The 24152-nt window shown below is 48.4% G+C and overlaps 1 protein-coding gene across 1 annotated transcript in view; it reads right to left on the reverse strand.

The window, feature by feature from the left end:
• LOC126527448 (uncharacterized) overlaps window positions 1–12816 on the reverse strand; it is a 31592-nt gene extending 18776 nt beyond the window's left edge. The window contains exon 1 of the mRNA XM_050175282.1: window positions 12703–12816. Within this exon, the coding sequence (XP_050031239.1) occupies window positions 12703–12816 (114 nt within the window). The remainder of the gene's footprint in view (window positions 1–12702) is intronic.
• Window positions 12817–24152: the final 11336 nt, after the last annotated feature.

A 24152-nucleotide genomic window follows, 5' to 3' on the forward strand; every position in this document is an offset into this window, starting at 1 on the left:
GTTCATATACTTCGGCCGAAGTAAACAAACCGTTGTGAGCGATAATAAGCGATATGAATTCGTCAAATTCTTGAGCGAGGCCTTGCCCGTGTCTACTTTGCCCTGTTATGCGAGTTTATTGATTTGCATTGTCGCTGGATCAGTGGCATCTTACGCGTGAGAGTTTGCATTCATGCGATTGGTGGCATTGCGGAAGTGCAGTCATCCTTGCAGGCCGAATGCGGCGGAGCTTATTCCCTCAGATGACGCTGACTCCCGCAAGAAACGGTGAGTTGCATTTGCTACGTATACGTGCTATGCTGTTTTCTCGTGAAACGTGGTGCGTTGTCAATTTATCTGCTCCCAAGGAAAGCAGCAGCAACTCCAAACAGCGCTTGTTCCAGCTTTTGGCGTTTGAGAGCGATATACGGCCGGGTCATGTGGTCTCCACTATGTTCCCAAGCACTGGCCCTGCTTCAAACACTGCGTACTGCGAACACGAACAAGCGGTAGATCATCGGACGCATAAGGTCTTATAAAAAAATATATGGGACTTTACGTGCCAAAACCACAATCTGATTATCAGGCACACCGCAGGGGAGGACACTGGAATAATTTGGGCCACCGGGATTTCTTTGACGTGCACCTAAATCTATGTACACGGGTTCTTTTGCATTTCACCCCCTTCGAAATGGGGCCGCTGTGGTCGGGATTCTATGCCGCGATCTCGTGCTTAGCAGCCCAACACCACAGCCACAAAGCAACCACGACGGGTAAAACAAACTGTATCGGGGAACGAAAGAGAAAGGTGCACTCCAACTAAACTTCGCTTTATCCCTCACACGAGAACTCACCAGCTTACAAAACAGTTTTTAGTCTCCCTTATCCCTTAATAAGTGAAGGATATGCGGGCTTAGCTTCTGAAATGACAACAGACATTATTCACTGCAACACGAACCTCAGCGCACACTTACCTCAAAAGCAGTCAGCAGCGTAGCAACGCCGCGCACTTTTCGGAGAGGCCTGCAATATTTGCCTTCAACTTCCGACACGCTTGAGAAGCTTTCTCTCTGATGCGGCTCGCCGGAGACGCATAGCGTAACACCGCGATTCGATGCCACAATCCAGAAACGATAGCGCGGCATTAAGCGAAAGTGCCGCGGTGGTAGCCATGTTTTTGTTTATTCGAAGAGCTTCAAATAGTTTCGAATGTGTATCGAAAAACAAAAATCAACGGGGAGTACTAAAACCTGCCACGCGCTCTGACGTTTTTACCACGTGTTGGGCTGCCACAACGGATTCAATGGCGTTGCGGCATGCTCCCTCCTATTATTTCCTTCCTCCATGCGTGCACGCCTTTGCCGTCTGCTGTGCTCTGCGAGCTTCTGTGTCGACCGGGGGCAGAGGAAGGAAAACAGAAGAAACGCCAGAAGGCGTTCTATGCGCCCCTATGTTGGGCCAACACTGAGAGGGGCAGCAAAGCGAGTCTTTTCCGCTTCCCAGAGAATGAGAAGCACGCTCGATCTTAAGGGGTCGCTATGTGGCGAATCGCCGCGGACCTTATTGAAACGGGAGGAGGCGTCTTCCGTACGCAGTATATTTGTCTGTGATGTGTAAATACACTGAAGCTAGCTGCCGACAGCAGCTCCCGACTCGAATGAGTGCTAGGTAAGGCACTGACAAAAATTGCGCGTCGTTATATCTCGGCAACTGCTACTGTTTTTCTTGAACAAAGAACTGATCATTTATGTTTGCTGAACATCCTTGAATGCGTGCTGCCGGACGACGTTAGGTTACAGAACACTGTGCTTGCCTGTTGATGAAGTACGGCCGCAAGTGCGGGCGCCATGGGTAGCTTTAGGTTCAGACACTGTGGAATTATTAAAATAAAGGTTTCGCACACGACGATAACTTGAGCGATGTCTGTGTAGTCACGTGTTTCGTGTGTTTTTCATGTGTCACTGTTACATCACATTTAGTAGCATGACGTTATCATTCGCCATCTGTGAAATGCATATATATATGACGAGCGTAAGCGAATGAATGAACAGCTCTCAGCGTGGAGGTCCGTGTTCCTTTCTGCTTTTTCTGTTTTTGGTCAGTGTCCCCGCATGCGTTCACCTCTGCAGCGCATCAGTTCAACTTCAGTCTTGAAGAGAAGTTTCTTTTTTTAGTCGGTTAAGACATAGTTACAAAGAAGATTCGTTACTCGCGTGCGGGGTCATTTCGTTTTTCGATTGCGGTAGCAATTACACGGACACTCGATGCGCACCGCCGGCGCCCGCGGTGGCGCGTGCTGCCTGTCGGCGTGCGAGGCTCGATGCCGCTCGCACAACGCGGCGGGGAGGAAGCACACCGCCTTCCACTCCGGCGGTGGCTGCGCGGGGCGCGGCTGAGCGCGGCCACGCCGGCACTATCCTATGTTGAGGGCGATCTGCGATGGGGTATAGGCATGCCTTAGGCAGGCCGATCAGCGGGCTGATAGCTTCGTGTGCGCTGTGTTCTCACCGCATAGTTCGCAATAAAGCGAGAGGCAGAACAAATTGAAATTGTAAAAACAATAACTGTAGGCGTCTTCTTTGATGAACATACGTCGTGGAAGACCCATTATGACTTCCTAATTGGAAAACTTTCCCAAGTCGTAAGAGCATTCTACTGCCTTAAATATCTTCTACGAAAAATAAGAATACTAATTTACAATGCTTTATTCTTAAGTAATTTAAATTATTGCTGTTTGATGTGGGTAATTTGCTTTAGTTTTTTCTTATCCTCAACATATGTCTCATATGCGGCACGGCATATAAAATTAATATATACTTTCTCTCTGTATTGCAGCAAAAATAATATATTCGTAACTGATAAGCCGTACGACGCAGGTCCTACTCAGCCACTGTTTACAACACTTAATCTACATAGATTTCAAAATTTCTTTGAAGACCGTTTGGCACTGAGGTATCGCAAGGAACTCAAGCATGCGGAAATGGTATCCGAAGTATAGCTCGTCTACATGTTGCAATATATGACACAAAGGATCCCCGAATAATAAACATGCCGCATTCCAGAACGAATTATGGTCAACAAATGCTTCGGCATGCATTTGCGTCTACCTAATATCCTCGCCTTATGAGAAACAGATCCCCTGACCTTATGAAGCTTGCAAATTAAGCTACTTTCAGTCAAACTCATTCGTGTTATTACAGCGCAGCTGTTAAGGGCTAGCTCCCCCAGGATCATGTCCGTGTAGACACAAAATCCCGAAGACAATGCGTGCATTGCTGGACCGGCCGACCCGCGGTGCAGTTCGTTATTAAGGGGCCCTCATGCACAGCTTCCCTGCTCATCCTTCTTCAGAGTGGAAGGACAGTGAGTTTTTTGATTGCCTGTGTGCATATGTTATGCTGCATATGACCATTTTCACGAGTTTGTGCTCTACTGATTGTAGTGTTGTGTTACGATTTTCTTTCTCAGTTTTTGTAACATTAAAATACTTCAACTAATCTATATCTTTCATGTACACATTTTATATTTTCTTGAGCACACAGACTAATCGTTTTCTAATTATTCAAATGTGCTATTTCCTGCTTGTATACATAGATTTTTGTAAATTGACGTGTACCCACCTGTGTACTCTTGTGCGAGCGCCCTCTGTTGCCTTTGACGGGTTCTTGGGCAGTTGCCTGCGCGCAGTGCTTTAACCACGGAGAACCCCACCGTAGAATTCTCTTTGAGGGAAATTCACTCAAGGCCGATTCGCTCGCTGCTGCTGCCGCGCTTCCTCATGCCAGCGTTTTGACAGCGAGTATAAACTCGCGGTAATCGAGTGCAGGCGCGTTCGTGTTTGCGTGTGCGCGCGCATGACACCGTGCTTGCTAATTTATTTAGTGTGTGCGCACAATGGTGCGTGCGTGTACTGGTGTCTCTATGCACTCGCACAAGGCGTCGCTGTATATAGATCCCAACTCTGTGCTGCATTTTTCCCCGAAATTAGTGTGCCGACCAGTTTGCACGTACTTTAATTATGCGTGACGAGTGACCGCAGCGCACATTTCTGACAGGGCACACGCACCTGGATCCGGTGAAGCGGAACTCCCCCGTACGACATGTGCACGGCCAGGTACGGGCTCTCTGTGTGTGCTGCGAGGGACGGCGTCGGCGGGAAACGATCGTGAGTGAAACGTCCTTCACGCCGTTTCGACAGTGACCGATTCGATTATTGAGTGCTAATTAGACTGTAGAGCTTACTCTCTCGTGGGGATTAGAAACTTACAGAGAAATCGATGCAGCGAAGTCAAGATGAAGATCGACGGGTTGAAGAACCGTGTGAATTAAAATTTGATTGCATCAAGATTAGAGAGGCTGGCCGATGTTTCAATAGAGCGTACCCATCTCTGTCACACGTGAAATTCCTAGCGCGTTAGCCTTACGCGGTTGGTGGAGCGACTTCACGCGGGGTCGCTGTCACGTGCCACGTCGAACAGAGGAATGACGATGCCGCCATTCTACAAAGGGCGGTGAACACCGGTGTCTGGGGCAATTCAGCCTGCTTCGCGTTCAAAGTTTAAACCAGTACTGTATTCATTAACACGCTTTTAAGATTCATTACACCACTGCTGGCCGATGGCGTGTGAATTGAAGAGCTAGACAGTTTCGGTTAAAACGAAATGACGTGCATTCTACCAAAAAGTGTTGCACAGCATTAAACAAATAAAGGCTAAACACCATGAGCGTGATTTTGCGCGCGACAGCAAGGAGCGACGGATCGGGCCGTCGCGTGAACAGATCGCTCGGTCTTGTCGCGCGATCGCTCGGTTCTGCAAATCTAGAATTCGTCGCTCGTCGCCCGGAAGTGCTATGAGAGACTAGCCGATAGCGCGAAGCCCGAACTGGATGTACACAACTCAAGTACTTCCGATTGTCGCACGGAACGAGCAAACGATTGAATCTTTATACGCGCAAGGATAAGAACCTACTGCAAGACTTTCAGAAATCGGCCACGGCGGCCGCATTTCGATGGGGGCGAAATGCGAAAACACCCGTGTACTTAGATTTAGGTGCACGTTAAAGAACCCCAGGTGATCAAAATTTCCGGAGTCCCCCACTACGGCGTGCCTCATAATCAGGAACTGGTTTTGGCACATAAAACCCCATAATTAAAAAAAAAAAAGACTTTCAGAAATATTTTATGCTGCTTTTTACAGTAAAACACATCAACTTAAGTTAATAAAGCACACATCACGCTAGTTTCGGCGCTTATATTGCTGCCCTCATACCGGCAACACTGGGGAGACGTCGCTCGAAGCCATCGCTCGCATGGGGTACGACTTGTAGGCGACGAGCGAACGCGACAGCCATCTCCATCGCGTCGCTTGTCGCTTGCATGGGGTTTATACTTAAACGCTGCAAGTTAGCATAGGTTGTTACACAGACAGGGTTGCTTTATTATTGAGTTTCTATTACCTTCAATATAATGTCTGTTGAGATGCAACTCAATATCGTGCAATATTTCTCTAAGGCTATAATACCCGGCATTGCTGCAACGCCTGTCTCATATTAAAAGCTAAAGGATAAAAGATAACATGACTATAGAAACACATTTTTCACCGGCCAAGCTTCGCAGCAAGGGCGCAAATCATAACTTGCCCAACCAGCCCTTCGAGACGGTGGCGACGGCCGCGCCACGAAGCTTCCGGAGAGGGCGAAACAGGGGCGGCCCAGCGAGGTCAGCGACAGCTCTCCAGGCCGGCGCTTAGTACAAGTGCTCGTCCCGGTCGCCAATATATGCGTGCGCACTCTGCAAGCGGCGCGTCTGTTCGCGCCTGCGCCAAAACAGGCGTGGCCTTCGAGTGACGTCGTACAAGTGGGCTTTGTTGTCGAAATTATCACCCTTTTTCGTTGGCGACTTTCGGGGTGTTGTAATTGCAATATTGAAGACAACCAGTGGTCCATGTACAACCTTTCGCCGGAGACTCTCTGCACCAGTTTTGACAAATGCGCGCGGAGGGTGCGCCGTGAAATGCGTTGCCCGCCGCTCCAGCTCGCACTGTTCCGTGCGGGGGACAGCGCGAGCGGGCTGTCTGGTATCCCGTGACCAATCAGCATGTGTCGCCCACCGCTGCCATAGCAACGCGCTTGCCGAGACCGAGGTCGAAACGCAGCGACGCTCGTAGGACACCCGGAGTCAGATGCCTCGTAATCGAGTCGTGGTTTTGGCACGTAAAACCCCAGGATATTAGTTTATTAGCTATAGTTTCTTAGTTACGGATTAGGTGGAACAGCAAAACACTTCGCTGCACATTCTGGGATCTTATACGTGCCAAAACCACGCCGTAGTGGGGAGAGGGGGCTCCGGATTGGCCCTGGGTTTCTTTAACGTGAACCTAAAGCTATGTACGCTGGTGTTCTCGCATTTCGCCCCCATTTGGAGCGCTTACTTTTCACACTGGGGCAATATTAGTTTCTCGCAAAAGGTCAACTGCTGCAACTAAAATGCTGCAATGCCCCACAAAGTCGACACTCTAAATGTTAACAGAAAATTTTAATGAGAAATAGTACTGGCGTTTCTGATTCTCACCACATCTATGAAGCTTGTTAAATTAAATGTCACTGTCTCCATTTCCCCAAAGTTTAATGATCTCAGACAAGTGTTAAAGAAACAACCTGTACATAATCCACGTGGACACTGACTCCTCTAAAGAAATAATTTATCTTATTACATTTATGCCAATACAAGCACCGTAGCGGTTTTACACCAGTATAAGGTTAAGGAGCCATTCTTTTGTTCGCAAAGAAACAAGCGTTTAAAACATGGTTGACAAATTTGTGGAAATGCGGGCCCGCGACCACAGAAATATATGATTCATTCGTTACTGGCGCCTCTCACTAGTTCAAGTTCAAGTTTTATTCTTCTTCTAGTACAGACTAGAAACGTCCTCCCGGGCTAAAAGCTGCCGTCAGCAGCTTGACTGGATCCAGGAGGCGTTATACATGGCAGCGCGATAACAGTAACCTTTTTGGTAGAAAAAACTTAAGCAGAAGTTTACTAAACATAAAATTGAAAACTCAGATACATGCTTATGAAAGGATATGTAAGAAACAACAAGACATTTTTGTACAAATAAAACAAAAAGGCAAGAAAGAAAAACATCGTCATTTATATGCATCGTTATACATGAATATATATGTTATAGGTTAACGAAATACATCTTCAACTCTTTACGAGAGAATTTATTAGAGTAAACATGACTATTTAGAATTTTCGGCAAATTGTGTTTAATAGATTGTAACTTATACTCGGTGCGAAAGCGCGGTACAAGCCAAGGTTCAGGATTTCTGAAATGCACAGTTATGTCATGGTGCTTTAAGGTCGCTAGTGATGTAAGAAAATCTCTCCATTCTTTCCTTGCAAAATAAAATATTTGTAAAAGACGATATTCGTAGTACCGATCTACCCATATGATTTGGTATGTTTGTGATAATGTTTTTGTTGTTGATCGGGCTTCAATATTAGCAATGTGTCGGATAAGTGCCTTTTGTAATGTAACTATTTTATTTATGTTAGTTCGTGTTGTCGTTGCCCATACTAAACTGCAATAATTAAATTGCGAGGTGAACAATGCATGATAAATTTGTAGCTTGGCTTTTGTCGGCATGTAAGCTCTACAGCGAGATAATACACCGGCGACTGCAGAAAACTTGTTTCGAAGGTTATTAAAATGAGCATCCCAACTCAAATGACATGAAAATATTACTCCAAGTATTTTGTGTTCATTAACTAGTTCTATGTGTTTGCCTAAATAAGTGATTGAATGTTCCAACTGAAAAGGTTTGTTTCTGGCTCTGAAAAGAATAGCTTTCGTTTTAGTGGGATTAATTCTGATCACATTTGAATGTGACCAATCAGATAGTTTCATTAGCAATGCATTACACCTGATAATTAGTTCGTTTGCGTCTTTTCCACAGAAGAGTATAGTGCTATCATCCGCATATATAAAGAAATCAACTGTAGGATCTATATTTACTAAGTCATTAATATATAAGTTAAATAATAGAGGGCCCAAAACACTCCCTTGCGGCACTCCATTTTTAAGTGTCAAGAAAGAAGATAGGACGTTGTTAATACAACGCCTATCGCCTCATCTCCGCAGCCATGCCTATACACAAGTTGTGGTCTGTTCAACGTGCTTTCACAGTGCTTCTCTTGGTTTTCGTGTAGCGACTGTTTAAGAACACTCCACGTACACGCACGCAAACAAACGTTCCATAACCGGAAAGGAGAGATGTGCGACTAAGATTGTATTGCAGCTCACGATGATAAGCCGAATAACCTAAACAACCTGGAAAATAATCCATCGAAACCAACACAATACCTTTGCCGGGGCATCGCTCGTCGGTCTGGCTGTTGTCGTTCCGGCCGCGGACACACAGTTCCCTGGGGTACGAGCCAAAGACGCACGTCGTGCTGCAAAGCCAGTGAGACACCAAAAGCGTTTTGCTTCGTCTGTATAGCAAACGCCTTCTCCAAGGCCGGTTTGCCTGCCACCTGAGATTTCGTGTTCCGTATTTCATTAGGGGATAATGAATTGTCGGGAGAAAGTTATTTGCAGAATACATTCCACCAGTCGAGATTTACCTCGGTATTCTAGAACGTGTATCCGTGCATAGATGGATGTACGAGCGTCCCCTTTGGAACGGGGCGGTGGGTTGCCCCACCAAGCTCTTGTTATTATATTACCTAATGTCTCAGCTATGTTAAAAAGAAAAAAAAAAAGAAAAAGAACGACGATCGATTCCCAGAACTAAAGCCCACGAACCCCTATTGTGAACTTTGTTCTTGCACGCCTCCGTCGTTTGTCGTTTCCATACTTCCACCAATATTCCAATCGCCGCTTACTAATCTCTAGTACGGACATGTTTACTTTCCTCCTACTCTCGCTGAACCCAAGCGCTTCAAGGTCAGAGACGCCTGCATCGACTGCTAATAAAACATGCTCCATCGTTTCCCTAGCTTTACCGCAGCAAGCACATGCTTGTTCTTCCTTCTTATACCTCGCTTTATAAGTGCGTGTTCGAGGGCATCTTGATCTCGCTTCAAAAAGTAATGAGCTTCCCATTGAGTTATCATCAATCGTTTCTTTCCTGATTTCGTTTTTTCCTCTTAAGTAGTTACTCATGACAGGTTTACTTTCCATTGCCGCCACCCATGAGATTATTTCAGCCTCTCTGACTTTCCGCTTGACGTTCTCTGTTGCTGTGTTGCCCAACCTAAAGGCTGCATACTTGCTGGTAAGCTTCCTAGTTCTTTTCCTCCACTGTGAATCAATGTTTTTCCTGTACCGATACCTAAGCACTCTCCCAGCCCATTTACTTTCTTTCATATTCCTCAATCGTTATTCATAATTCATTTTACTGTGAGCTTCCCTCACTTCAAAACTGGTCCAGTCCATTTCATCCTGCACAGCTTCACTTGTAGTCTTCCCGTGAGCGCCCAAGGCGAGGCGTCTCACTGACCTTTGGTTGCCATCGAGTCCTGATTGTATCCCTGATTTCAAGCAAACAACCTCATTTGCAAGTGTAAGTCCTGGAACCATTACACCTTTCAGCATACCCCGGAACACCTCGTACCTATTGTATCTCCAAAGCGCTCTGTGTTTCATTAAGGCCGCCATTTCTCTTCCACTTCACTGTTATTGCTTTTTCTGTGTTTCCATATATCTATTACCTTCGTTTATCCATATACCAAGGTATTTATATTCTTTCGCGCGAGGTAGTTCCTAACCCTGTATTGACACTGTCTGTTCACCGTTTTCATTGAATATCACAGCACCTGATTTTTAACGCGAACTTTCAGACCTAAATCCTCGCCTTCATGTCCACCTATATTAGCCATACGTTGCATATCACTTTGCTTGTTAGCTAGCAACACAATAGAGACATTTAGCTTGTCTTCTATTGCGGCAAACGGGGGTGGTTTGGGTGGATTGCCGGATGGCCGGAGGCGTAAACGCGAGCTGCCGTAGTGGTGCAGCCGCCTGTGGCGTAGATCTCAACCAGACAAACACAGTGCTAAACTTGCAGTAACCTGCTATATTGTGCTTCGCTGCTGGTGCAAATTTACGGCAGCGGCGTAACTAGAGACCTTTAGCATGTCCGCTATTCCGGCAAACGGGGGCGGTTAGGGCGCGTTGCCGCATGGGCGGGGGCGTAAACGTGAGCGGCCGGAACGGTGTAGTAGCCTGGTGGCATAGAGCTCAGCCAGACAAACAGAGTGCTAAAATTGCAGTAACGTGCTATATTGTGCTTCGCTGCCGGTGCAAATTTACGGCAACGGCGTAACTGAGACTTTTAGCGTGTCTGTTATTCAGACAAACGGGGGCGGTTAGGGCGCGTTGCCGGATGGGCGGGGGCGTAAACGTGAGTGGCTGGAGCGGTGGAGCCGCCTGGTGGCGTAGAGTTCAACCAGACAAGCACTGAGCTAAAATTTCAGTAACCCACAATACGCGTAGTGCGCGCCGACGGACGCGCCAGTGGGGCGGCCTTGCGCAGAACACAGGGGAGAGGAGCCAGCCGCGCGCCGTAGTTTGTTGCGTCGTTGATAGTGCTTCTCCGTCTTATTCATGTTTTCGTAGCAAAATAGGCAACACCCTTCGCATGTGTGGGGTGGCCAAAGCTTCAAATAATGTCGAAGAAGAATTGTTGCAGGGTGGGGGGCTCAAATACCGGCGAAAACGTGTCGGCAATACGGTTCTAATCATTCCCCGCAAAGCCTAATCAGCGGGAGTAACTGTAGCAATGGAGCATCGCTTCGGCGGAAATTTCTTGTTCTCATCCTTTCCTTTGTCGCGTCGCTGTTTTTTTCCACTCGGTCATAGTTGGACGCGTAAGCGACGAAGCTCGTCTGCTAAAGTTAGGAATGCCGTTTGCCGCTTATATTGTTTTCCACTTCTTTACCGCGTTGGGCTAGCTTGACAGCACCACTACCCGAGCGCATTGTGTTGCACGTTAAAGCTACTGAAGTTTGCAAGAACTGAAATTGTTGGTTTTATGTGGCCCGGTGAATCCTCGCACCAGCTGTTGCATCTATTTTATGAGTGGCTTCGCACATGTTTAACTGTTGCTAGTTGCTTCACGCATAACTCTTCTTGATTCTTTTGAGCTGCGAGGTTTTCACCCTGTCTCGTTTGTAAAGGGTCTAAATCACGCTATACCTTATCGGAATGACACCAAACAAGTGCTTCTTTAACTGTTTTATTTTTCTCGCCCGATGTGATCTTAGATATTGTGGTTTTTTGGGAAATGTGTTTAGAAAATAGGTAGTTCAGGGCGAGAATTGCTAATAGTTGCTGCATATGGTATTTCTGTTCCATTTTTCGCTGAAAAGTTTGCGTCACGTTTGGGAAGTCATTACACCTCGATGCTGTCTGAGCGGACTTAACACGCCGAGTGATTTGTTTCACAACATAGCCCCTTCTTGCATGTGAATTTTGTACTCAACTGAATTCTTTCTTACTATGCTTACACCGCAGAGGACTAAACCCGGCCTTGCCGCCAGCGCTCATCTACTTTGACTGGCGCTGCTCTACCTTTAGGTATATCATGTGGCACCTTTCTCTAGTAACATTTGAAAAAGTACTGAAAAGTTAGTCAGACTTTAGTTTTGTACGTTTCCAAGCAGCTCCCTTAGGGAATTTAAAATTGCAGAAACTGCAGCGGGAACGGCAGTTCATCGGCGTATGCAGCAGAATCGCATCAGCGGTACAGCACTAACACGCGCTTTTATTAACCCGTGCGTTGGTGACTTCGTTGACTAGTGTACGCGTTTCCACCAATAAATTCGCAATTACTCTACTTGAGGTGACTTTGACTGCACTTGTTCGGTGATGTCACGTGTATTCATCGGCAGAAAAATCACAACGGCATATGCAGACATCGCACCGTGCGGATTTGTTTGATGTAAATCTGCACTAACGACGGGTGCTTCTTATTGAGGTACAGAAGAAGCATTACGGCAAGGATAGAATTTAAAGAAAACGATCAAGACATCGCATTACTCAAGAAAATTTATCGGCTAATTAACGTGAGCTCCACTTCATGTAAATGGGGTTCATGCCGTTTGTCTGCGGGACGCACCTGGAATGTATGTGGACCATGTTGCCCCAAACACCGGTAACATCGTATTCATACCCACTCCCACGGAGGTCAGCGGCTTCCCTACAGCTGTCACCGCAGAAGAAGCAGTCTGGCGCCCGAACAAAGTAGGAATCGCAGCCGCGAACTTCAGCCACCCTTGCTGCAGAGGGTTGTTGTCTGCTATACTGCTCCCACGCGTACTGTTGGAAGGGCCCGCTAAGTGGCTATCAGTGGCGCCTCTATGGGTGGTGCACGAGGCGTATATCCTGCTTCGCTGCTGGTGCTAATTTTCGGCAGTGGCGTAATTGTGAACACGATTACGCCGCGTACACCAGCAGAATATAGTAAATTTACACCAGCAGAATATAGTAATTGGATTTGTGTTTGCGTGGTAAGTGAGTGAGTGAGTGAGTGAGTGAGTGAGTGAGTGAGTGAGTGAGTGAGTGAGTGAGTGAGTGAGTGAGTAAAAGTAAGTGGTCCTGAACCCTTTTGACTTAGGGCAGGCGTTTGTCAACGCCACGGGAGATGTTGAAACTACGAAAAGGAAAGAAAGGCGTAGAAAGTAGTGAGACAAAGAACATAAAACAGTTTTGTCACAGTCGCAGTCTGCGAGTCCGTCTGGTTGGTCCGGTTCGTTGTATCATGGTTGTATTCTCGGCTCCAGTCGCCTCGGATTTCACCAAAGCCACGACGATCCAATCCGCCAGCCATGCCGGTTCAAGTCAGCGCGTCCCAGCCGCGTTGCTGCCTGGTCGGCCGTCTCTGTCGAAGCAGCTCGTGTAGCTGAGGTGGTCGCCATCAGCGGCCACTAGCTGTGACTGGGTGGCTCCAGCCGGGAGATGTCTGTCTGGGGGTTTCCTTCACATATTCGGCTCGCCTGCCCAGTCGTTCCCACTGTTCTAGCCGGATCTTCGTAGTCTCGGCGCGTGCTGTTCGGTCCTCCTCGGTAAGACCAGTCAGCGCCAGGCTCTCAGCCAGGGGGCACGATCGGGGATCTGCGCGAAGTCTCGGACATTGTTGTAGCACGTGGAGAAGTGTTTCTTTTTGTGCACCGCACAAGCGGCACGTCGGATCTACGCCGAATAGTTCGTGGCGGCGTTGTTTTGTGAGGAGAGCGCCAGTGCGGGCTTGAAACAGCAGGGCGCGCTGCCTCTATCTCCTCGGTAGTGTGGTGATGGGCACGGTTCCGTCTTGTGGTGGTAATATAGTGCCAGGCTTTGCTTTTTTGCCAGTTTCGTGCGCCAAATCGTTTTTTCAGCATCATTGATTTTCTTGATGGCTGCCTTGCGCCACTCTGGTTGAGCTTTGTGCAACCAGATGGCACCACCAATCTTGCCGCTCACGTTTACGCCCCCGCTCAACCGGTAAACCGCCCGCGCTTACCAGAATACCGGACGCACTAAACTTCTCTATTGTGAACACGATTACGCCACTGTCGAAAATTTAGACCAGCAGCTAAGCAGCATATAGCAATTGGCTCTGTGTTTGTGTGGTTCAGCTTTGCACCACCAGCTGGTGCCATCAATCTGGCCGCTCACATTTACGCCCCCGCTCATTCGGCAAACCACCCGCGCTTGCCGGAATACCGGACGCACTAAAATTGTCTAATGTCGTCCGCATAATACAAACCTGAAAGCTGCTACTCTACTACTATACCCGCCTGTTTGTATGAGAGATTAAACCCGATATTACTTCTATCTAGCGCCCTTTCCATCCTCACCATGTACATCTTAAACAGCAGGGGGCATAAAGGGCACCCCTGCCTCAGTCCCTTGTTGATATCAACTTTCTCCTCGCTCCTCATCCCTTCCCATTCAACGCAAACGGTATTTTCAAGGTAAATCTCTCCCAAAAGTCATATACAACCGTCGCCAAAGCCTACCCCTTCCAGAATATACCACAAAATGTTGCGGTCTACTTTGTCATACACTCCTGTAATGTCGAAAAAGGCCAACCAAATCGACAGGATTCAGCGCCCTCGCTCGGCCGACATGCCGACTGTTCTTTAGCAAAATTCCACACAGATGCCTGAGCAATATGTTCGTGACCAGGTGCTCTCGGCGTCTTCTCGAATGCTTTATGGAGTCAAGATATTTCCTGAAGCGAATACTTGTTGCAGGAATCATCGATGATGTGTATCAAAGCGCGGTGTCCTTTTTTTACGCTAAGGTACGGTGTACTATAGCTGAGGCATGGCACTGTGCTCAGTAATTCTCGTTGATTCTTGGCAGCATCAACTGGTTAGCAGTTGAGATAAGCAAGAGACGTTTAGAGTATTGGTGGAAAAAACCAGTGAAAGGATTGACATGACCGGATCCGTCAAACGCATAGGTAGTGGTACAAGGCAGAAAGAGAGGTTTTGGGGAAAAGAAAAAAGATCAAGGAGATGTATACAAGAATGCTAGAATGGACAGCATGGATAGCGTACCTGGTTAACTCAAGCAGGCTAGGTGACTATCTGTCACCACCCCGTTTCAAAGGGGATTCCAATGAATGATCATCATCATGTTGTGTGGTGTCCCTTACGAAGACGCCGGAGCCTCACGCGAGGAATTCAAAACCCTGGCTCCAAGGGCATGCTGTCATATTCCCGAAAGCACGTTGGCTTCAACATTGAGCAGGGGATTTTCTATCTGGGCACCGGGGGATGCACATCGCGTTGCAGCTGGCTCTGCTAATCCACCCTCAACCACCCGGAATCTTTCACCATCGGCACGAAATCGTACAACCATTGTCACCGGCAAGCCACCAGATTTTACCTGACACCAATATTTCCGCGCTGGACTCTTTTCTGAGCCCGAGACGGCCGTTTGAAATCCCTAAGCGGTGGTCACCACGTTAAGCCTAAACGCCCCACCACGACAGCGGCACGGCGGACGCGGACGCCGCGTCGGCATCCGACGCACCCTGCAAAGCGGCTCCCAGGGTAGGGGCCAGAGCCGCGGAGATGTCCGCCAGCAATTCCGACCCGGCAGGCCAACTGGACTGCATGGATGCAGGCGACTTGGAGCCCGAGCGCGGCATCGAGTTCTGCGACTACCGCGCCGGCTGGAGCGGAGCAGGCGACATGTCCAATGATGCACATCCTCAGCCGACCGTGCCTCACACTCCATGGTACACAGTGTGGCCAACGCTCACCGACGGACGGTTGTCGCCGAGGAATCCTTCAAGACTCCAACCGCCCCATTCGACCCACGCGAACGTCGACACGGACCCGGCTGGCATCGACTGCCGCGCCTCCCCGCAGGGGACCACAAGGAGGTTCTCCGAATAAGAGGAGGTATATCACTACAACAAGAAGCGGTCTTACCGCTGCGAGACGCGATACAAACCGCACTCCGAGCCCCGCTGCCTCCTGCGGCGCGCATACGAGTACGCAAGGAACAGAGCATCGCACTGGTCAGCACCCCGGATCCTGACCTGGCGGAACTGCTTTGCCACATTCAGACGCTCGTGCTCGGCAACAAATCGTATCAAGTCTCTGCGTATGTGGCTTCCCCGGACAACTCCTGCAAGGGGATAATCACAGGGGCCCTACCTATACCTACCGAGGAAGCTGTCATGAATGATACGGTCACCTTCCCCCATGATTCATTACGTCATTGATTACGAGACATTGATTAACATTGATTACGAGAAAGCGTTTGATTCAGTCGAAACCTCAGCAGTCATGGAGGCATTACGGAATCAGGGTGTAGACGAGCCGTATGTAAATATACTGAAAGATATCTATAGCGGCTCCACAGCCACTGTAGTCCTACATAAAGAAAGCAACAAAATCCCAATAAAGAAAGGCGTCAGGCAGGGAGATACGATCTCTCCAATGCTATTCACAGCGTGTTTACAGGAGGTACTCAGAGACCTGGATTGGGAAGAATTGGGGATAAAATTTAACGGAGAATACCTTAGTAACTTGCGATTCGCTGATGATATTGCCTTGCTTAGTAACTCAGGGGACCAATTGCAATGCATGCTCACTGACCTGGAGAGGCAAAGCAGAAGGGTGGGTCTAAAAATTAATCTGCAGAAAACTAAAGTAATGTTTAACAGTCTCGGAAGAGAACAGCAGTTTACGATAGGTAGCGAGGAACTGCAACTGGTAAGGGATTACATCTACTTAGGAAAGGTAGTGACCGCAGATCCGGATCATGAGACTGAAATAATCAGAAGAATAAGAATGGGCTGGGCTGCGTTTGGCAGGCATTCTCAGATAATGAACAACAGGTTGCCATCACTCCTCAAGAGAAAAGTGTATAACAGCTGTGTCTTACCACTACTCACCTACGGGGCAGAAACCTGGAGGCTTACGAAAAGGGTTCTACTTAAATTGAGGTCGACGCAACGAGCTATGGAAGGAAGAATGATAGGTGTAACGTTAAGGGATAAGAAAAGAGCAGATTGGGTGAGGGAACAAATGCGAGTTAATGACATCTTAGTTGAAATCAAGAAAAAGAAATGGGCATTGGCAGGACATGTAATTAGGAGAGAAGATAACCGATGGCCATTAAGGGTTACAGACTGGATTCCAAGGGAAGGGAAGCGTAGCAGGGGACTGCAGAAAGTTAGGTGGGGCGGATGAGATGAAGAAGTTTGCAGGGACAACATGGCTACAATTAGTACATGACCGGATAGTTGGAGAAGTATGGGAGATGCCTTTGCCCTGCAGTGGGCGTAACCAGGCTGCTGCTGCTGCTGATGATGATGACCCCCATGATATCAACATAATCCATGCCAGACCCTTCGGAACGAACGGAGCATTCCTCTACACCTTCGAGGGCAGGCGAGTTCCTAGCTACGTGTACTTTCAAGGCGTAGAATTTCGATCCAGACCCTTCCGCCCAGTCACCCAAGTGTGCCACTGCTGCCTCCTAACCGGACATCGACATGACATCTGCCCATACCCGCAAGAACGGCGGTGCGGGAGCTGTGGCTTGCTTAACCCAGATGAACACCACGAAGGTTGCCTTCCACGCTGTCTTACTTGCGGATCCGATGACCATCCCACCATCGACCTGAGTTGCCCGGCTCGTCAGAGGAGACTCGGGCCCCGAGCGGTGAAAGAGCGGCGCCAGCGCCCAGAGGGACCCGATACAACTCCACCGAGGCGAAGTACCGAGGTATCAACGACAAACCAACAACCTGACGACATTCCTAAGAATGCCTGCAGCCAAGCACCTCACAGCACAGTACGACCCAAGGAACCGAAAATATCATACCCCGAAAAGAAAATCAATCAAGCACATGTTCAACCCCGAGTACCTCCTGACATAGCGACGCATGCGACACGACTCACGAACCACCCGCCACGCCCTCCTGTGCAGTGCGGCACGAGAAGTGATGCCACGTGGCCGGCACTGCCGCAACGATTGCCCACCCATGCGCCTGGCAAGGCGGCAAGAGGGGCTCTGAAGATTTCATCTGGTTTGGCAACCGGAGGGCGCCTGGATCCAGACCCACATCTGCAGCAACGGCAGGACCCCCTGGCCGACACTGGTAAGTCGCCCGTTGAGCAGGCCTCCCCAATACCTCCCCACCCAGCACCGCCCCATGCACCAGTCCTCTCACAACAGACTTGTGCACAATATTTCTAAACTCCAGAATTCACACAAGGCCTCACGCAACTAGTTCTAAAATATGTAAGTGACAGCCTCGAGGCTGTCAAAACACATATAGTTAAGAAACAAGAGCAGGCCCTACAACGAGTGCAGGCCGCGTTTAATCAACGCATCGACAAAATAGAATCTGCAATTAATCACCTCTTCGATTTGCATGCCCAATCATCACTAACCCGTAAGCATAAACAGCCCGAACTTGCCGCCGCCGCTCACTCCCCTCAGCCCACGAAGGAGGTGACCAGACCACAGTTGGTGGTTTCGACCTCCGTAACGACTCAACATGGCCAACTCCAATAAGCGACAGAATTCGGGTAGAGCGGGCTTAACTCCTCCACCCGGAAACCAAACTTTATCTGACCTAATCATATGGCAATGGAATTGTAGAAGCATCAAAAAGAAACTCGCCCAATTGACCACATACATTCAACACTTCCCGAAGCCGCCAGCTATACTGGCCCTGCAGGAAACAGGGTCGGCGTCTCTATCCTTACAGGGATATCACGTGGCATCTGTAACATCGCGTACCGCTATTATTATTAATAAAACCCTCCCCTTCATAGACTGAACCCCTACTGGGCTTCCTTCAGAGGGAGGAACCGAGTACACCGCTTTCGAGATTATCCCGTCCAACCCCACATTGGGAAAAGGACTCTTGGTTGTCGTCATCATCATCATCATCATCATCATCATCATCAGCCTGGTTACGCCCACTGCAGGGCAAAGGCCTCTCCCGTACTTCTCCAACTACCCCGGTCATGTACTAATTGTGGCCATGTCGTCCCTGCAAACTTCTTAATCTCATCCGCCCACCTAACCTTCTGCCGCCCCCTGCTACGCTTCCCGTCCCTTGGAATCCAGTCCGTAACCCTTAATCACCATCGTTTATCTTCCCTCCTCATTACACGTCCTGCCCGTGCTCATTTCTTTTTCTTGATTTCAACTAAGATGTCATTAACTCGACTTTGTTCCCTCACCAAATCTGTTCTTTTCTTATCCCTTAACGTTACACCTATCATTCTTCTTTCCATAGCTCGTTGCGTCGTCCTCAACTTAAGTAGAACGCTTTTCTTAAGCCTCCAGGTTTCTGTTCCATACGTGAGTACTGGTAAGACACAGCTGTTATACACTTTTCTCTTGAGGGATAATGGCAACCTGCTGTTCATTATCTGAGAATGCCTGTCAAACGCACCCCAGCCCATTCTTATTCTTCTGATTATTTCAGTCTCATGATCCGGATCCGCAGTCATCACCGGCCCTAAGTAGATGCAAGTAGAAGTAGATGTACCACTTCCAGTGCCTCGCTACCTATCGTAAACTGCTGTTCTATTCCCAGACTGTTAAACATTAATTTAGTTCCCTGCAGATTAATCTTTAGAGCCACTCTTCGGCTTTGCCTCTCCAGGTCAGTGAGCATGCATTGCAATTGGTCCCCTGAGTTACTAAGCAAGTCAATACCATCAGCGAATCGCAAGTTACTAAGGTATTCTCCATTAACTCTTATCCCCAATTCTTCCCAATCCAGGTCTCTGAATACTTCCTGTAAACACGCTGTGAATAGCATTGGAAAGATCGTATCTCCCTGCCTGACGCCTTTCTTTATTGGGATTTTGTTGCTTTTTATATGGAGGACTACATATACAGTCCCTCTAAAGATAAGGGCACAAGGATACCGGAAATTCTTGCTCAAACACGCTATACACATCGAATCCTAGTGGGCGACATTAACGCCCGCCATACGACATGGGGTTATATAAGTAACACGCCAAAGGGCAAGCTTATACATAACACTATGATGCACCACGCACTTACTTTAATCACAGATCCTACTATACCAACGAGAGTGGGCACCAGTACGGCAAGAGACACCACGCCAGACCTCACGATGACAAGCACACAAGTGATAGTGAAAGCACACGAGGTCCTGTCGGACACATTAGGCAGCGATCAGCACGTGATACAAACAATCCTAACGCAAAATTCAAAAAATTTTCGGCCGAAAATTGAGACCCTCGTTGACTGGGATAAACTCCGCTCGTACGTCGCCGTGGAGGATACCACACCGCAGACCTTGGAGTCTTGAACTCAAAAGATACAACATGCCCTCAACAGAGCTGGAGGAAAGATTAAGAACACCAAGAATGTCCCCCAAGTAGACCCCCACCTCCTCCATCTGTGGGAGGCTCGTCGAAGCCTCTCCAAACGATGGAAGCGCCAGAGATTAAACCGCAAACTTCGCCTTCGTATCGCTGCAGTCACGGAGGAGGCTGCACAATATGCCACCCAGCTTGCTCAAACAAACTGGGCCAACTTTTGCGGCACAGTGAAAGGAACGCTGGGCACAAAACGCACTTGGAACCTCCTGAGGGCTCTTCTCGATCCCACTTCCACCAAAACCCACGCGGACACTACTACTCAAAAGCTGATTTACTCAGAGAAACAAAAGGGCACGGATATTATGGCACACTTAAAAAATCTATATATTCCACAGCCTATACCTACACATCCGAACGCAGCCCCTTTAACGCCCCCTGATCCAGACGAAAACCGGGATGCAGATGTCACACTGCCGGAGGGCAAACAGGCCCTTGGCTATATTACCAGGGACACTGCACCAGGGCCCGACCGGATAACGTACAATGTCCTCCGAAATTTAGATGACATACCTTTGCAGGAGCTCACGGATCTCTTTAACGAACACTGGCGAAAGGGCACACTGCCTGGCGATTGGAAACACGCCCAGATTAATCTTATTCCGAAACAGAGTAAATCCTTACTGCTTCAGAATTTACGACCTATCTCGCTCACGAGTTGTGTAGGCACACTTTTTGAGCACGTGATTGTCCGGCGACTACAACCGCACTTAGAAGCTAAGAATTTCTTCCCCAACACTCAGTTTGGCTTCCGCCCCAACCTATCGGCGCAGGATGTCCTCTTGCATATTAAAGAGACCTTATTAAATCCCAAACGACGGACAGCTCGTGTACCAGAGCCATCCTAGCATTAGACATACAAAAGGCCTTTGATAACGTAGCACACGACCATATCCTCAGGACCTTCGCCCCCACAGGTTGCGACCGTAGGATCTGGCATTATGTCAAAGCTTCTTTGGAAAATCGTACCGCCGAGATTAGATTAGGTCCACTCACATCGGCCGTTTTTGCCCTCCCAAACAGGGGCACATCCCAGGGAGCAGTCCTATCACCACTACTATTTAACGTAGCCATGGCCCCAGTCACCAGAGAGCTCGCAGGTACCACTAAATTGCACCATGCTTTCTATGCTGATGATATGACTCTATGGGCGTCACAAGGCTCTATTGGGGAGGCCCAAGATATCCTACAAACAGCTATCAACGTTATCGAACGGCATGTTCGCATAATGGGGCTGTTCTGCTCGCCAGAAAAGTCCGAATTGCTCACTATTAAACCCCACAAAGGCGACCTAGGCATACACCTGTTCATACACGGTCAACAAGTGCCTAAGGAACATAGAATCAGGATCCTGGGTCTGCACATCCAATCTAACCTAGATGCGGGTTTCACACTGAACCTCCTCGATAAGCAAATAAAACAGATCTCAGGACTGGTTCGCCGGATTGCGTCACGCAATCACGGCCTGTCTGAAAAGGACACCATGCAAATGATTGACGCTTTAGTGGTCAGTTACCTTGCCCACCACCTCCCGTATGACCACCTCACTCAAAAACAAATGGATCAGGCTAATTCTCTAATCAGGCGGGCGGTTAAGACCTCACTGAGGCTGCCGATGCGCGCTAGCGCTACCCGCCTCCTACAGACTGGTCTCTATAATACCGTCCAGGAAATCATAGAGGCACAGAGGAGTAATCAGCTTCTGAGCCTCACACGAACACCCACTGGGCGAAACCTACTCCGAACTCTGGGGTGTGAGCCAAGCGGCACGATCCCGATAGAAGAGCCGTGGGTCCCCATTCCTGTAAGTCTTGCAGCTAACATGCAACTCAAACCGTTGCCACGAAATACAAATTCGCACGCTATCCGGGCCGACATAAGGCGCGGGCTGATTACTACGCCCGACGTTACCAAAATCGCTAAGACGTCCCTTATGTCGACGCCGCGGTCGGTCAGCTCAAAGGAACGGCCGCTGCCATGACGGAGGACGGACGCATTCACATCTCTGCCTCAATTAAAACAGCGCGCACCGATGTGGCTGAGGGGGTCGCATTAGCCCTAGCAGTGGTGCATGCGGCCGCGGATTCTACCATTACAGAAATCTGCACCGATTCCCGAAGTGCATACCGTTACTTCCTTCAAGGTGTAGCACCTAAGACGGTCACATACATTTTGCAAAACATTCCTTCGCTTCCCCACCAGGTGACTATCACGTGGGTACGTGGGCATGAGTGTGTCCCCGGGAACGAGCGCGTTAATGCGCATGCCCGAGGTCATTCCTTCCGGACCCTGGACGACCACTCACCCAACCCCATCGAAAAACCAGGAGAGGGGATCTACACCTATCACCAGATTACCACGTATTACAGGGATGGTAGACGAGATTTACCTCCCCCTCACCATTCCCTTACCGCCCATCAGAGTTCTATCTGGCGCCAGATCCAGACCAAATAATTTATTTCTCCCTATCTGGCACATGTATGTTACCCTGGTCTCCATAATCCACAATGTACCACCTGCCGAGCGCCCCGGGCAGATCTTTTCCACTGTTTGTGGAGATGCCCCACGCCCATGGCGGTAGAGCCTATTCCCAACCCTTCCTTTTCCTCGTGGGAGGCCGCTCTTCGGGCCACTTGCTCGGATGACCAGCTCTGGCTGGTGGACCGTGCTTGTCTAGAGATGTCGGCCAGGGGGCTCCCGGACGTCTAGGGGTCCAACCACAATTAAATAGATCCAATAAAGTTTTATCCATCCATTCAGCAGTGTCGCACTCCTCAAACTCAATGTCGCCGATTTAGCGTACACTTGCAGCCGACGCGGATGACAAGAAGCTCGTACTGCTGTTTCATTTAGAATTCACGCCTTGCCCCGAACGGAGACCAAGAAGTTTGGTATCAAGTAAACTACCGTAGCCTTCTAATGCAACATATTTTGCTGTTTTGGCGCCGCTTTGATGTACGCAAACATAAAGCAAAATGATTTGCTGCTATTTGCTTTGCGTGGTAGGTTATGGCTAATGTTATTTCTTCCATTCTATCTGTAAGACGCACATGTAATGAAATTAAAACTCTGCGAACTTAGATGATTACTGGAAACATGTAGCATACGTAAGCCTGGCGATCTGCGCGCGTCTCTGACAATGTACCTGCATGTATGGTACGTGACTTAGTTTTAAAAGCAGGCCATTGTACAAACGCTTTAAGTCAGCTGTCGTAGTTCCTTGACATAGCGCGATTTGCATTGTAACGCAAGAAATTTTCAACTTTGGTGGTCATAGTTGTACGGAGGCAAGGGACAATGAATAAAACAGACAGCCAATTAACACTGCAAAGCACAGACACAATTTCACATTAAAGCCATTTGTAGCCATGGGGAGTAGATCGGCACGAAAAAAAAAGAGTTAAATAATAACTGGCTAAGAATAATTGGTACGATAATTCATTATTGACAATTAATTTGCTGCCATATATCCACCACTGAAAACTTCCTCCGGCGTATCAAAAGTGTTGGGCTTTAGTCTCACATATGCAAAGAACGGCCACATTTCCACCATGCTCGGAGACGTCACGACGATTTGGAACTCACCTCTTGATTTCGAGAAAGCCATCCGTGTAGTGCTGCTTTGTCGTCCGCAAATCGGAGAGCTTTCTGCGTGTACAGCAATGAGAACACGTGGTCGAAATGCAACTGTTTGAGCGCAGATCGATGTACGCTGGTGGCCGCATTATGCAAGGAATCCATTCCTTCCATTCTAATAACACCCGAGCAGTGAGTGACCGAAAGTGACAATAACAAAAACATGCCGTCTTGTCAGCCAAAAATGAAAGACAAAAACATGTAAGAAAAATACCTACCCAATACGGCCTCAGGCGTCATTAAATTTTTATAGCCATAGTTGCGCAAATAAGGCTGTGCCGACTAAGCCACTGTCTTGTAGACGCTCCGGATTCGCACATATGTAGCATTAATATGCATTAAAATGCACGTGATCTGGGGCGACGTACGAGACAAAAAAACATGCGTTTCCTCAGCTCAATGCGTTGGCGGGCTAGTTGGTGCGAATCCATGAATACTTTGTTTAGCGCAAAACGACAGAGACAAGAAAGACGACAGGACAAGGCGCTACTCTCAACTGACATCATTTTATTGCGTCACTCCTTTATAGACCGCTCAAACCAGAGGAACATGCGCAGTGAGCACCATGCGGTGGAGCCACCAACATCCGATCCCAAGAGCGCACTCATGCGACAGAATCCAAAAAACCAAATTCAGCGCTGTACAA

This window comes from Dermacentor andersoni, chromosome 9, assembly GCF_023375885.2.
Source record: "Dermacentor andersoni chromosome 9, qqDerAnde1_hic_scaffold, whole genome shotgun sequence".
NCBI lineage: Eukaryota > Metazoa > Arthropoda > Arachnida > Ixodida > Ixodidae > Dermacentor > Dermacentor andersoni.